We start from the raw sequence: 16,569 nt of genomic DNA on the forward strand, positions 1-16,569 counted from the left end.
AACAGCAACCCATCTGGCCCTGAATGGCTTTCTGATCCAATGCAACTCCCGTATCTCTGATATTCTTCTGATACATGGAACACTTTTGGACTGCAAGTTTTTGTGCCATCAGTTATGACCAACAAAGATTACAGGGTCATAAATCGAGGACTTGGAGTGTCATTAAACTTTTACAGTTTGAATGCCATTCAAGTTTAACATCTGGAATTACCCTGGGCTGTGCTCTAACTTGTTTCTTCATTTGTTCCATTTTATATTTGGCAAGGTATTATTAATGAAGCATTGCATTCTCTTCTTCCTACCACCCAGGCTTACCCTTGCACCAATGACAAGGAGTGTGAAGTTGGGAAATACTGCCACAGTCCCCATCAAGCGACGTCTGCCTGCATGATTTGTAGGAGGAAAAAGAAGCGCTGTCACAGAGATGGCATGTGCTGCCCTGGGAACCGCTGCAACAATGGTATCTACTATATGTACCACTTTTGTGCCCTTTTAACAACATGAATGGCTCGATGTATTAACTCTCCGTCAACACTCAGCCCACATACTCTAGAACTGCAGTCAATAAGTAGGGAAGGCTAGAACCACAAAAACTGATGTCTACAGGATCGATCGGGCAGTCAGTGTTTATTATGGCAAACAGCCAGCATATTAAACCAGAATTTCTGCATAACTCTCTACATAAACACGGGGCAGGGGGTAGATGGGAAAATAAATGTCAAAGAATCACAAATAAATAGGCATTTTACAGGTATTGGATAGAAAGGGGCGGGGAAGCCAACCCAAACATATAAGCTAGAATGAATAGACTGTGTACATGGATAAAGTTTTGAAGAAGGAAGGCCTGACAAGGGGGGAGGTTGGAGGGGAGAGGGGGGGGGAGATGGTAAACCGGATGGTACTTTGAGCTGATTTTTTAATGGAAGCTCCCCCCCCCGAAACCATATATATTAGTGTTATGTAGTTATGCATTGTAGTATGAATGAATTTGTTTTGTATTCTTTGTTCCATTGAATATATAAAATAATGTTAAGTTACAAAGCAAATTTAATAAAAGTTATATTAAAAAACTCTCTACATAAACAATAAAAATGATCAATATGGGGTTTTACAATCAATATACTAATTAAGTGTACTTGAAATACACATGTCTACAGGATCTGTCTGTGGATTCATCTAACAATTGTAGATATAAGCCCTCTTCAGGGGCTCAACCTGCACATGTGAGGGCTAAAGTGGATAGGGGATAGGGTGAATGCATCAGCCCTGCCCCCAATACTGACAGGTGAGTCTCCTTCATCCCTGACCTTCGCTTATTTAACATGAAGGTCTGAAAAGGACTTGTAAGTGTATTTGGCTAATCTCCTCCGTATTAGAAACCCTGTTAAGACTGGGTTCTCAGCGTCAAGGAGGCATGAAAGCATGTTCTCTCAAACTGGAGTCAGACTTAGTGAAGGGACGAACCCTGTTGATTTGCCAATGGTAAAACAAAGTAAAATTAACCATTTTTTAAAAAATTAAAAAAGGTTAGCTTGTCAAATTTGAAATACCAAATATAAGCACCTATGTATTGATTGTTAGATGAATCAATAGACAGATCCTGTAGACCAGGGGTGGCCAACTCCCAAGAGACTGCGATCTACTCACAGAGTTAAAAACTGGCAGTGATCTACTCCCTTTTTTGGGGGGGGGGGTTTCAGGTCAAAGTTGTTGAGCTTTTTTTTAAGGGGAGCCACAATTGTTCAACTTCTTTGGGGGGAGCCAATGATGTACCAGTGATCTACCACAGACGTCCAGTGTTCTACCAGTAGATAATGATCTACCTGTTGGACGTGCCTGCTGTAGACCTAATGTTTGATGCTTTGCTGTAGTTCTATAATTGTTAGAAGCCTCCCAGAGTGGCTGGGGAAACCCAGTCAGATGAGCAGCATTTAAATGAATTATTATTATTATTAACAATTAAAATCTCAGCTCAGTCACAAACTCATGAGGTTGTCTTAGGCAAGCCTCTCAATTCCCCAACTGCCAGATGGGAAAATTTAATACTGGCCAGCATTTACAAGACTGGGTGAAGCACTGCAGAGATACCGAATACAAAATGATCTACCATACCAAGGGTAGTCAACGTGGTGCCCTCCAGGTGTTTCAGACAACATTAATACGACATAATGCTAAGCTGTCTGCCATGTTAAAGAGACCTGACTGGACTTAACTTAAACTGGACTTAAGTTGGGGATTTAGTGCCACCCGTCTCATGCTGTGGAATACTTTTCCAGCAGAGATTCAACGGGCATCCTCACTTTTGACTTTCAGGTGTCTCTTGAGGACTTTTTTATGCCTTTGCAGCTATTTATTTATTTAGCCAGCCAGCCAGCCAGCCACTTTAATGTTTATCTGTAGGGTTTTAATGGTTATCTGTAGGGTTTTAATGCTGTAGGGTTTTAATGGTGGGTTTTAATGGTTATCTGTAGGGTTTTAATGGTGATATTTTATGATTCCTATACTACAAACAAACAAACAAACAAATAAGCAAGCAAGCACATAAATAAATAAATAAATAATAAATGTACTTTCTTTCAGCAAAGAGGCTCTTCTCTGTGTCATTCTGTGAAAATTGCCCTCTGACATCTTCTTCCCCCAATAGCCCTTCCATTGTAACTCATTCTATTCATCTTTCTAGGTATTTGTATACCAGTAACTGAGAGCATTCTTACTCCCCACATCCCAGCCTTGGAAGTACCTCGCAACAAGAAAAATAATCATTATCCCACTAAGGACTTGGGATGGCAGAATCTCGGGAAAGGGCAGACCAAACTGACACACACAAAAGGTAAGGCCATGTTGTCCATAAACTGCCTTGAGGAGATGGTCTTCTGAAAAGACTTTTGCTGTGAAATGTTTAACATTGTCATTAGAGAGAGTGTGTGCAATATGGTGTCTAGTGAATCACAGTCTGATCCTGTGGCCGTACCTAGCTTCCCATTTTGTTTGCCCTCTTCCTCTGGGACTGATACCAAGTCAGATCATTGGCCCACTGAGCTCAGTGTTGTCCTGTCTAGTAGGGGGTCTGCAAGATTTCCAACCTCAGCCTTTTCCAGCTCTACCACTGAGCTGCAGCCTCTTCCTCTGAAAGGAGAAAGGGAAGGCAAACATTGGCTCCCCCTCTTCTACCTTTCTCCTGTCACTGTTTACTCACTCAGAGACAGCAGGTAAACAAACAAGTAAACATGGAGTAGGAGCATCAGGGTGAGGGCATGACATCCGTTGGCAATGGGTTCCCTTGAGCAGGTGAACCAGTGTAGCTTTGAGTTCAAATCAAACTCCATGAATGGTCTTGGGCACTTGCTCATATATTCTATTTAATTATTTGAAGCATTTCTATCATTTATCAAAAAAAAATCTAGCTGCTTACGAATTTATTAAAGACAACGAATGCAATGACAAGCAATAATTCAAAGATTAGTAAAAACTATTTTGCACGGTAAGACCAAAAACAGGTCAGAATCAAATCAATTTAAAGAAGGGGATAAAAAAATGCCATTGGAAGAACAGGAACAATGGTGAACTACTTTTCAGGGGTTAGCCAAGCCAAAAAGAGACAGCGGGGGCTCAAATCCTTAGTAACAGCTTGTGTTGTACTGATGCGAACCCTCTTAAGCATGCAACTTTTGAGTATGAAAGCTCATACTGTAATAAACTGGTTAGTGTCTAAGAGGATCCAAGGAAGGGTGTGAGCACACCACAGAATTTGGGCGATTGGAAATGTGTCCACAATGACCTAAAAGTGCAGTCCAGCAATGCAAGTGCATTTACTCAGAAGAAAGCCCTGCTGCATCCTACGGGGCTTATACCCTGAAAAGTGAGCATATGATTACAGTTATAGCCACCTATGTATCTATTTGCAGCCTTTTGTTTAGGCTAGGATTTCTCTCTCTCCCCCCCCCTTCCCATTTCCCCATGTTTTCGTTCTGTTCCTCTGTGTACTTTTAAGAATTAAAACAGCATGCTCCCACTCCCCCCTTTTCAGTAAACGTATTTACTGTGGAAAAGTCGTGCAGCACATTGCTTGAAAGGATCAAATGACACATTTGCAATGCACCTCTTTGGTACATAAACAAGACACCCACACCAAGCAAGAGAGCGATGACTTGGAACAGCCCAAGGAGTGACGCTGCAGAGACATATCTTAACTGTGTGTGGCCACCTGATTTGAAAGAAGAATTCTCCCCACATTTATGGAGTCCCATGCCTTGGCAATGGAAGCTTGTTTGTTTCTTTATGAGTATTTGTGTTGCATCCAACGGTAATCCAATTCCAAGAAGATTCATTGAAATTAGTGAACCTCAGTCACGTCTAGTAGTTTCAATGCGTCATCTCTCAGTAGGACTAACTTTGGCTACAACTCTTTATATCCCATCCTTCCATGGCAAAAACAATGTTCGGGGTGGGTTATAAACCCCCGAAATGCCATGTGTTTTGCAATGTGCATTTCGTAATCTTTAGTTTCACAGGATGCAGAACTACTCCATTCTAGCATACTGAATTAATCAGATGCTCATATACAGCGATAGCAATACATACATACATACATACATTCAACAATGAATTTCTTTCATAAATATGACTGGAAAGAATGAGGTCTTTTTTAATTGATCAAAGCTGCAATCCTAAGCACACTTACCTGGATAGGCCCCACTGAAGAAAGTTCCACCTCTCTTTCAAATCAGAACCAGTGAAGGCAATGAATGTCCTGTGTGAATGTCTGGAGGCGGTTGAAGGATGGATGGCGGATAACAGATTGAAGTTGAATCCTGACAAGACAGAAGTACTGTTTTGGGGGACAGGAGGCGGGTGGGTGTGGAGGACTCCCTGGTCCTGAATAGGGTAACTGTGCCCCTGAAGGACCAGGTGTGCAGCCTGGGAGGAATTTTGGACTCACAGCTGTCCATGGAGGAGCAGGTCAATTCTGTGTCCAGGGCAGCTGTCGACCAGCTCCATCTGGTACGCAGTCTGAAACCCTACCTGCCCATGGACGGTCTTGCTAGAGTGGTGCATGCTCTGGTTATCTCCCACTTGGAGTTACCTTTGAAGGTGACCCGGAAACTGCAACTAATCCAGAATGCAGCAGCTAGACTGGTGACTGGGAGTGGATGCCGAGACCACATAACACCAGTCTTGAAAAGACCTACATTGGCTCCCAGTACGTTTCCGGGCACAATTCAAAGTGTTGGTGCTGACCTTTAAGGCTCTAAATGGCCTTGGCCCAGTATACCTGAAGGAGCATCTCCACCTCCATCGTTTAGCCCAGACACTGAGGTCCAGCGCCGAGGGCCTTCTGGCGGTTCCCTCACTGCGAGAAGTGAGGTTACAGGGAACCAGGCTGAGGGCCTTCTTGGTAGTGGCGCCCGCCCTGTGGAACGCCCTCCCACCAGATGTCAATGGAATAAACAACTATCTGACTTTTAGAAGACATCTGAAGGTTTAGGGAAGTTTTTAATGTTTGGTTCTATTTTTAATATTCTGTTGGGAGCCGCCCAGAGTGGCTGGTGAAACCCAGCCAGATGGGCAGGGTATACATAATAAATTATTATTATTATCATTAACATTATCATTATTATTATTAGTAGTAGTAGTAGTAGTAGTAACCTACATGCATAGGACTGGACTAGTAGGTTGCAGTCTTAGACAGACTTACTAGCATTAAATTCTGTGTCACCTTTGAGTAAACCTGCCTGGAAAAGGTGCTAAAGAACATAAAACAGGCTGCTGGATCAGGTCAGTGGCCTATCTAGTCCAGTATCCTGTTCTTACAGTGGTCGAACAGATGCCTGTGGGAAACCTGCAAGCAGGACCTGAGCACAAGAGCACTCTCTCACCATAACCATCATGGCCAGGAGCCATGAATTTGTCTAATCCTCTTTAAAGTCATCCAAATTGGAGCCTTCCCGTTGGTGGGTAAGCCTACAGCACAAAATTTCATTGCAGGTCCCACTTCTGGCATAGTTTCTCCCTAAATTGTATTGTGTTGTGAGTTTTTTTTTTTTTTAGAAAGCCCATGTTTGATTCCTTTCTGTGCTCTTATTCCCTGTATATTAACTATGCAGTTGTTTTCTTTAGGCCACGAAGGAGACTCCTGCTTAAGGTCTTCCGACTGCACTGAGGGCTTTTGTTGTGCTCGCCATTTCTGGACCAAAATTTGCAAACCCGTCTTGCACCAGGGGGAAGTGTGCACCAAGCAACGCAAGAAGGGGTCCCACGGCTTGGAGATTTTCCAGCGATGTGACTGTGCCAAAGGGCTGTCATGCAAAATCTGGAAAGACGCCACTTACTCTTCAAAAGCGAGGCTTCACGTGTGCCAGAAGATCTGATGGTGGACTGGGAGACTGTCATTCACAGGCCCGTGAAGAACTGGCAAAATGTACACATCGCAGCACCGTAGAATGCAAGGATTGTAAATAAGAACCAAATGGCCAAAGTGTCCATTGCCGTGGGAAGAAACAACATCCCAAACTGAATTATATTTCTGCCCTGGAGGTGAATACGGTGGCAGCTGGCCTTTCATTTGTGAAGTGGTGCCTCTCTGCCAATGCTGCCAGACATTTGTGGAAAAGCACCATGCCAATGACATTTGACATTTAACTCATGTTTGACGTATGGCTTTGTGAATTCTCCACATTGGTTGTGGTTAGGTTCCCCCCCCCCCATTATGATTGTAAAATATTGCTATATGACATATTTACAACACAAAGCAGTGCTTTGCCAAATGACTTTTCTATCGGCACCTTCTTGGGTACTGAACAAAAAACCATCTTAGTAAACTGAAGCTATCAGAGGCCAAGGGAAAAAACTACCATACATGTCTTTATCTGTTAACATTACCCATGAACAACCCAAGGCTGTCACTTGAATGAGAAATATTCTCCTGCCAAACAAGGGCTACATCTGGAAGACTGCAGTGCAAATGGAAAAATCTCACTCATTTCACACACACACACACACACACACACACACACATGTGCCTGGCAAAATCTGCCTTGAACAGAGGTAATAAAGCAGGGATGATGTTTTAGATTTGCATACTGTTAAGCATTTGGACCACAACACCAAAATAATTTCATCTTCATAGCCAATGGCTTCTGTTTGTCTCAGTTTACTGCTAGCACACAGGAGGCTAACAGAGAAAAAAAGGCAAAGTGTCCATGAATGCATTCTGAGCAGAATTGTATGCTGAGCTGCTAGCTGTAAATAGTGGGGAATTGTGGGTTGTATTGTGAACTGTTTTTCAGCTTTGCCTCTGGCGGAGGCATCCAGTGTCCATTGACTGTGTGTACTACTAAATAACAGCATCAACAGAGCTTTCAGTACAGATCTTCTGTGGTTTGGAGACATTAAAATGGAAGCATCCTATGCCAGCAGCAACAGGGGGGAAACGAAAAGAAAACAAGATGGACATGGATGCACAAAGTGTGATCAGCAAATGACATCACATGATAAAATATAACAACTCAGACTTGCAAATATTTGGAATGTGCATAGTATCACTTGCTACTGGATTCCCATTGATTGCAGTGGATAACAGTGTTCACTATCACCGCCAAAGTATTAATGGACTGACAAAGATGAATGGTTCAATCATTCCACCTCCACCCTTCTAACACGCTTGCGTTTTCTTTTACTATACTCACTTATTTTTCAAATGTGTTATTTGTGTAAGCATTGGAGCCTTGAAAAGGGGTAGGATCACTCTCCAGGAAATATTGTTGATTGGAGAAGAGAATGGTATTCCTTTTTTAAATGCTACTCAGAGGCGGGATGTGTGTGTGTGTCTGTGTGTGTAAGACTGAGTTTTTCCTGCTACCATGTGCCATTTGCAACAGCAGTGTGATCGTATCTATGTGAAAGTGAAGCGTCTGAAGCAGTCTAACGAAAAAGGGGTTCCCTGGCTATCTCACTTTCCACAAGCCATATTTTCCTGGCTTCCCATAGCCACCTTATGACAATGTGCCATGAAAACTAATGTATGGTCTATTTGTAACCAGTATCGAAATTCCTCAGTAAATGCAAGCCTTATGCTACATTTTCTTTATTTCTATTTTTTTTTAAAAAAAGTAACTCTCATATATTTGTGAATAAGGAGAATGATTTATCACGTCATTATCAAACCACAGGGTTGGAAGGTACCTAAAATTATCTAGGAGCATGTGTCTACACTACAAATAGAAGCTGGATTTGAACCAGTCCATCTGCCATGGCTTCTTCACTAACTGTCCTTTAAGGAGAGTGCTGAAAATTATTTTAAGATTCCACTTTGATGGACTTCAAAGAAAGCCATGACAATGAAATAGTTTTAAGAGCAGAGTGCATATATATATCCTGGGTCCAGCCCTTTGACCCCAGGGCTTAGTATCAACACCTAAGCACAATATTCAGGATATTGTACACTGTCTCAGGTAAAGGCAAGGAACCTGTGGCCTGCCTAATGCTACTGGACTACCAACAGCCATCCTCCTTGTCCCTTGTCCATGCTGTCTGGGGCTGATGAGTGTTGAAGTCCAGCAACATTTGGAGGACCAGTGGCTTGGGGAGCATATTGAGCGAGAAAACAGTGGTGGGAAGATGGCAGACTGACCTCTCTCTTTCCATGCACAACTTCATTCGAAAATTCAGCCTTCTGGTTCTGTTTTTCATTGAAGAACATCTAGGTCTTCATTTCTAGCATTTGTGTACAACATGTAGTTTGCCTGTTGATAGCAACATATCAGTAGTTAAGAACAGAAGCAATCTAATTAAGATTAGGCCAGAGGGATTATGTCCATGGTTATATTTTTCTAAATAATATTATTATTTACAAAGGACTATGTAAACTCCAAAAAGCAAAGGCTTAATTCTGTATCTTACTGGGACTTATTTTAAGGACTGAGTACAGGAAACTGTAATTGGCTTACTTTAGTGGAGAGGTGGGAAACCTCTTCCACCTCTCTTACCATTGTCTCTGTGCTGCCTGGGGGGGGGGGGAAGGCCCAGTTTCCTCCCCACTGCATCACATGGAGAACTATAGGTTTCCGCCATGGCTCTACTGCAATGAAAACAAGACCAAGGCTGGAAAAATGTACAGTTTCAATAAGACATTTTCATTTCTGACCGCCCTTAAGGGATGGAAGTGCGTATCTGAAATCCTTTTGCCTCTGTGAGACTACAGGAAGGAGTCTGTGTCCCTCAGCGCAGCCAAAGTAAAGCTCCCACTCATTTAAGCGTTATCTGATGGCTTCTGCATGCCCTTCCCATAATTCTCCTGCAAGAACTAGCATTTGAAGTAATTTATTTACAGGAAATGTTTAATGAGATGTATTTTCTTATAGAAGATATTTCGTACAGAAAGCTTTTTTTTGCAGCAAACTATACTTGCAACTTGTCGACTTTGTAATTTAGAAAGAAATGTATAAAAAGATTAAATATATTAAAATGTCCCTTTGCCCACATTTGTCTTTGTATTCTTTGCTCATTTCCTCACATTCGGGGCATTGCCAATGAATCACCCGAGGCCCTCCCTGTACCCACAGAGTCCTCTTCCACTGCTGAAATAATTAAAAAACAAAGATCACTTGAGCTGTCATCCTAAAATGGGGTTGCCGGTTGGGGAGGAAGAACCGAAAGTGGACAAATCCATTGACTTACTGAGCTGGTTTTGGCAGGGTGGATATGAAACGAAAGAAACAGCCTTCCTCTCCTCTGTCCTTTTCTGGTTTTATTTTGTTTTAATCCAACTTCTCTCCCACTGAGGAGCAAATTATGCCAGTCGTCTGCAGACTTTTAACATACTCTCTGCATGGAGGAGGAGGAGGAGTGAGGGCAAGGGGTCACTTCCTTTTCCTTTCCCTGATCTAGCCCTCAAATCCTTTCCACCTCCCTCCCTCAAATGCCCCACCTAGAAATGTGGCCTCCCCATCTAAATAGGAAGTCTGAGCTGGAAGGCTGAAGCTTTCGTTGCTTGTGAAATTACTCTTGCCATTAGAGTACTGTGGACAGGAGTAATACTCTTCCTACTGCTGTTGTTCATTCTCAAACAAACACGGACTTCCTTCAGATAACCCCAGTTGCACTGCAAATAAGCAAACATCATATATTGTTTACCATCTTTTTAAGTGTACCCCTGGGCTCAGATTTTAAGCATGTTTTAACATCAAGACCAGGGAAATATTTGTGCAAAATATTTGTACAAACAGCCACGCTTATCTTTGCACCTCCCAGTATTGCCATATGGAATGCATCTGATTCTGAAGCAAACAGGCCTTGTTTCTTTCTGACTTGAACCCACAAGAGCAAGGCCCATCAGGATATAGCCCGCAGGCTGCACACTTCAATAAACTCACAATCAGATAATTGAGACTTATCTTCTGTCTACGTCAGGCATCACCCTCCCTCCCTCAAACTGAACCCCCCCCCCCAGTTTCATAAAAGCTGTGTTTACCTTAAAGAAATTCCAAAAGATAATCCCCAACAAGGACTGATTTTGCTTTATGCAATAACTAAGTGATGGAGATGAGAAGAAAGGAAATATTACAAGACAGTTGTATGGTGAGCAGAGCAATAGACTGTGCAAACAATATACATCAAATTTATAATACTAAATGCAGATATGTTTTGTCTGGGCCCTGTTTTTCAGAGGGTGTAACTCTGACATTGTTCAAACTGCACTGGCATTTCCAATCACAATTCAGTGAATTGAGTCCTTAAGCTATATAAAGTCATAAACTCTGGGAGTGGGCAACTTGGAAGAATTGCCTTCTCCCATGTAAGTTTGCTCAAAAAGTATAATCATTATCAGAGGCAGTGCTCTTTGTTCTATTGCCATTTCTCAGATGGCTGGAAAATGGGACAGGACCTATTCAGTTTTGGCACCCATAATTGCAGAATTATGTTCCGCAAGAAGCCCAACCGACTCATTATTTACTGGCATTTTGCTGTGTTGACTCATTCAGATTTTTTCCCCCCTTCTGCAATCTTAACATCTGGTTGTTGGTTTTCATCTGGGTTCTTTGTTTTAATCGCTTTACCAATTGTATGCTGTTTTAACTGGCTTTTGTGAGCCATGTTGGAATGGGGCTGAAAATATAAATATTTTCATAAATAAATATGTTTCCAGCAATATGTCTCTGCTCGTTTTCAGCTCAGTGGCTGGGGTGGGGGGGTGGGAGGCGGGATTCCAATTTTGTCACCGTTTTTTTAAGCAGTTCAAATGATTATCAATTGCATGGAAGATTTAGAAGACAGCAAGCACCCCCCATCCCCGATATCGTGGTTCTGGTCCTGAAATGCAACCTATAGAACACATTTAAAAAGAAAATATTTTGACTTGAACATTTGAACTTACAACCCTATTGCAGAGAAAACAGAAGCCTTGGGTTCCTTTAATCATTACAACAGACTGTTAGCCCTCAAGTGGTTAATATATTTTTCTGTCCGAACACTAAGTGCTTTGTGAACAATAATTGCCCCACACATTATGAAAATCTTATGTGAAAAGTCAGTTTTGTGTAGGACATTTCACAACTACCATATGTAAATCATCAAATGTGACAGTCATGTAAATTACTACATGGACACACATCGCTTTATAAATGTGTAAAACCTGATGATATATATGTGGGGATTTCTGATTTTTGCACTGTATGAACTGAACCCCAAGCCGCTGTCCTTGTTTTAATGCTTAAAGCAACCAATCTTGTGTTCTATAATCTACATTACAACCAGATTATATGCATATTTACTCTGGGGTCCTACTATGGTCAACAGGGCTAAACTTAAGAACAGCATTACAAAAACAGTTCTAAAATTGTGGCTTAGGCTGCAAATCTATAAACACTTAGTTGGTTGGGAGTAAGCCTCAATGAGACAGCATCTTAAAAAGCAGCATCTTAACCTAGACAGTATCTTAAAAAGCAAAGACATCACCTTGCTGACAAAGGTCCGTATAGTTAAAGCTATGGTTTTCCCAGTAGTAATGTACGGAAGTGAGAGCTGGACCATAAAGAAGGCTGATCGCCGAAGAATTGATGCTTTTGAATTATGGTGCTGGAGGAGACTCTTGAGAGTCCCATGGACTGCAAGAAGATCAAACCTATCTATTCTTAAAGAAATCAGCCCTGAGTGCTCACTGGAAGGGCAGATCCTGAAGTTGAGGCTCCAGTACTTTGGCCACCTCATGAGAAGAGAAGACTCCCTGGAAAAGACCCTGATGTTGGGAAAGATGGAGGGCACAAGGAGAAGGGGACGACAGAGGATGAGATGGTTGGACAGTGTTCTCGAAGCGACTGGCATGAGTTTGGCCAAACTGCGGGAGGCAGTGAAGGATAGGAGTGCCTGGCGTGCTCTGGTCCATGGGGTCACGAAGAGTCGGACATGACTGAACAACAACAACAACAAGCCTCAATGAATTCAGTGGGGTTAATTCTGAGTAGACATGTGCAGCACTGCACTGTAAGGCTGCAATTATGTGCTTACTTATTGTGGTGTAAGTTCCAAATAATGCAAATAATAATAACTTTGGCTAAGCATGAAAAGGATTGGACCACACAGCCCCATTCTGTTGCTTTTATCACCTTGGAATGTTGCGTATCCATTTCCTGTGGCTTGATCTCTGGAGAAGGCTAAGAAAATGGCATGAAATTGACATGAAATTGATATGCATTTTTATACGCCATGCTGACACATATCTTTGAAACAATCGGAGCTAAATATGATGATAGGAAATTGCTAACATTTAATACCAAATGACTTCTGAAACAGCCATGAACTTGCAGTTGTCCTTTGTTCCTAGGCATAAGTAGCCAGTGGATTCTTTATAAAAGGTTGAATAAATTATGGCCTGTTCCCATCAGCCCCAGTCAGCATGGCTAATGCCCAATGATATCTGAGGGGCCACACATTCCCCATTCCTGCTATAAAAAGCTACTTCTCAACGTTTAGTCCAAAGAACCCAAAATCCTACCACTTTCTACTGCAATCAGGAAACAGAATACAAGAAGCAATACAGTGGTACCTCAGGTTACAGACGCTTCAGGTTACAGACGCTTCAGGTTACAGACGCTTCAGGTTACAGACGCTTCAGGTTACAGACTCCGCTAACCCAGAACTAGTACCTTGGGTTAAGAACTTTGCTTCAGGATGAGAACAGAAATCGGACAGCGGCAGTGGGAGGTCCCATTAGCTAAAGTGGTACCTCAGGTTAAGAGCAGTTTCAGGTTAAGACCGGACCTCCAGAACGGATTAAGTTCTTAACCAGAGGTACCACTGTACAGAGGAATGGCCAAGCAGGAAATTTGATAAGAGCAGGAAATGTAGCTTTAAACCTGTCTCCTTTGCTGGCAGTATCGCACCCTCACACAGTCACACTCCTGTTGCTAACCACCCCTGGGTTTGACCATGTCGCACGTATGCAGCAAACCACATGGTTCCCCAGAGGCAGATATGGGGGCATTGGTGGAGGGGGCAGCAGCCCTGACTGCCTGAGGAACAGGTTGCAAAATTACTGCGTTTGCCTGCACACCATGTCTGTTTATTTTGCTTCTGTTTGAAATATGACAACCCTAGTTTCTGCAGCTGTTCCTTCTTCTCCTTAACCACCCAACCACTTTTGAAACCCAGGAGTAATTTCTTTTGTGATATATGATTCGAGGCTCAGGGCATTGTTGTGGGGTGGGGGAGCAGAAATCTCAGGTATATGAAGTACAGGTGGAATCTTTTGTGTTCCTGGCCAGTGGCCAAGCCCTCATATCTGCCTGAAAAAGAATGTAAGAGTGGTGGCCAGCTATGCCCCTGACAGATTGCCCCAAAAGGAACGTGGCTATCAACAAAGAAAGTTCCACCAGCCTTGCTTCTCAGGTTAAACCAGCTGGCATAGAAACTCGGGACCAAATTATAAATAAAATGAGGGGGAAATACAGAATCTTAGCAGGGCAGTGGGGCTGATTGGGAAAATATCAGAACAGGAAAAAAAATAAACAAATCTCCTCTGGCAACACAAACTTTTACCAATTCAGCCTTTACGTTCCATCCCTGTTGCACGGCTATTTTTAAGGTATAAAAAGCAGGAGATATTCCATGTTTCATGTGGTTGGGCCTTCACGCAGGAGAAAGGTGCCATTCAGTCATCATTTCCTTTAAGTTACAAACCAAGGGACTCACATGCACACACACACACACTTCCTAAGAACAAAAAGAAAGAAAACCAAACTGTGGAGGGGTTGGGCAATGCCACCACCATGGCTTCCTTTGTGTTAGGGCTACCCAGGGATAAAATGTGGAATCTGTTTCCAGTACTGAGTCCTGGAGTATGTGAGAAAAAGTTCCTCTGAGCATGTGGAGAGTGCATATTCTCATTATTGATAAATTAGAGTTTATTCCCTCTGTTCTGGAAGTTTCAGTTATTTGGAGTTTGTCACTGTTGCATGAGTGTCAATTAATTACTTGCAAAACCCTCCTAGAAATAGATGTTTGTGTCACCAAATATAAGCCCACTATTAGTTGTGGAGAATTGACTGTTGCATACAGTTTCTCCTGAAAGAGAATATGATCTTGAATCAGAGAGACTACATTTTAAATAAAGAGAGGAGGACCCACATGGATTAAAAAAAATTGACAGGAAAAGTAATAGTAGGAAACAGGAAAATAAACAGTAGTTTTTAAAAGTTCATCTACTCTTTTCTGGACAGCTCTTCATATTTCCTATTGATCTTAAAAATGTTACGAAACAATGATGTTGCCAGAGAAAATGGGTATTTGCTGGAACCGCTAGAGAAGGCAACTTTATTGCTACATTTTTGCAGCATCATAATAGCAACATGTGAATTTACACTGGCTTGCAGCACAATATAAAATACCACAGCTGAGCTTTAAATTTTTATTGTCAAGGAGGGCATGAACTGTTCTGATGGATAGTTCCCCTTTTTAAAAGATTTATAACAGGGCTGTGCGCAAACCACAAGATTTGGTTTGGAACCCAATTTGGTGCTTTGGAAAACAGCTTGATTTGGGTCAGGCCAGTTCAGAAGATGAGTGATTTGGTTCAGATCCAAATCCAAATCACAATTCAGAAAATTCCAAGTGTCATGACTCTGCATTCACTGTCATGGGGAATTTTTTTAATGGCTACTTTTTCTGTGTTTGACAAAATTGGATGAAATTTTGGGAGGGGGGGATTGCAAGCATTTTAATTTCTCCAGTCATTTTGAGAAAAAAATGAACAAATTCCTATGCCCCCCACAAATAACCCAGAGATGCATTTTAAATAAAAGCACACATTCTACTCATGTAAAAACACTAGGCAGGCCTCACAAATAACCCAGAGATGGATTTTAAATAAGAGGACACATTCTACTCAGGTAAAAACGTGCTGATTCCCAGACTATCCGCGGGCCGGATTGAGAAGGAGATTGGGCCGCATCCAGCCCATGGGCCTTAGGTTGCCTACCCCTGGTCTACAGCTCCCTTGACCAAGTACAGTACATTCTTTCTGTGGAAGCCCTGTGTTGCTCAGGAGCTCAGTTATGTAACACCTTGCCCACAGAGCTGGTAGCCCCTCACGTTTTGAGTACAGTCTCCCTTGTGGAGAGTTCCCTCACCCTGCTCTCCTTGGGAGTCTTCATGGAACCTGCTGCTGCCACCCCTGAATTGATGCAGTGTTCAATGATTCAGTTCAGGGCACTTCAGAAAGATCCTGCTTTGGCTTGAACTAGCACTGATTCGTACCCAAGTGTCCCACTTTGGCTTCTGATTTTGGATTCTGATACAGATGCACACCCTTAATTTCTATACATCAGTTATCTGAAGATTAAAACAGATCCCACGGTGCCAGAAGCTCAAGCGCTGGACTTATGGTAATCATATCAACATAACTCTCTCACATCCACAATTTTTCCAAAAACAATAAGCATCTGAGCCTGGACTGGTTAAGTGAATATTAACCATCTCTTATAGGGAGAGATCTTCCTTTTAGCCTAGATGACTTTAGCAATCAATACCCATACCTGGTATAGTCAGCTTCAAAGCTCATTTCCCCATTGATTTGACAAGTAAGCTTCATGCCCCATCCTTGATGGGCTAAGACTCCCAAAACAAAGTTCAGCTTACCAAAGGGTCTCAGAGAAGCTCTGAGAGCAGCTCCAGACCTCTTCACAAAAGGCCAGAGGGAGAATTCACTCGACTGCAACTTCCATTATCCCTGACTACAGGCCATGTTAGCTAGTAAGGTGGGAGTTAATACCCAGAAGGCCACAGGTTCCCTATCACTGTTCCAGATGATATGTGAACTGTGTGATTATATTCTACGTGTGTTTATGTATGGGTTTAATTTCTTAAATAGCACCCAAAGGGAAGCCCTGCCTCCTGCTTCATGGTCCCAATGAACATTGTCTCCCGATCTCCTAAAGCTTCATTTTCTATAAATTGCTGAAACATATGTATTTTTCTGTTGGTATGCGTGCATGCATTAATGATCAGTGGTTTCTCTTCAGAAATGGACCTGTCATTTTACAGAACAGACCAGGGAAGCCTTCATCCTGTCCTGCTGCT

At 42.3% G+C, this 16,569-nt stretch overlaps 1 protein-coding gene across 1 annotated transcript in view; it reads left to right on the top strand.

The window, feature by feature from the left end:
* The window catches only part of DKK2 (dickkopf WNT signaling pathway inhibitor 2), a 57,126-nt gene extending 48,734 nt beyond the window's left edge, over positions 1-8,392 (top strand). The window contains exons 2-4 of the mRNA XM_033160621.1: positions 310-460; positions 2,681-2,830; positions 6,118-8,392. Coding sequence (XP_033016512.1) covers positions 310-460; positions 2,681-2,830; positions 6,118-6,368 — 552 coding nt within the window. The 3' untranslated portion in view covers positions 6,369-8,392. The remainder of the gene's footprint in view (positions 1-309; positions 461-2,680; positions 2,831-6,117) is intronic.
* Positions 8,393-16,569: the final 8,177 nt, after the last annotated feature.

This window comes from Lacerta agilis, chromosome 9, assembly GCF_009819535.1.
Source record: "Lacerta agilis isolate rLacAgi1 chromosome 9, rLacAgi1.pri, whole genome shotgun sequence".
Taxonomy (NCBI): domain Eukaryota; kingdom Metazoa; phylum Chordata; class Lepidosauria; order Squamata; family Lacertidae; genus Lacerta; species Lacerta agilis.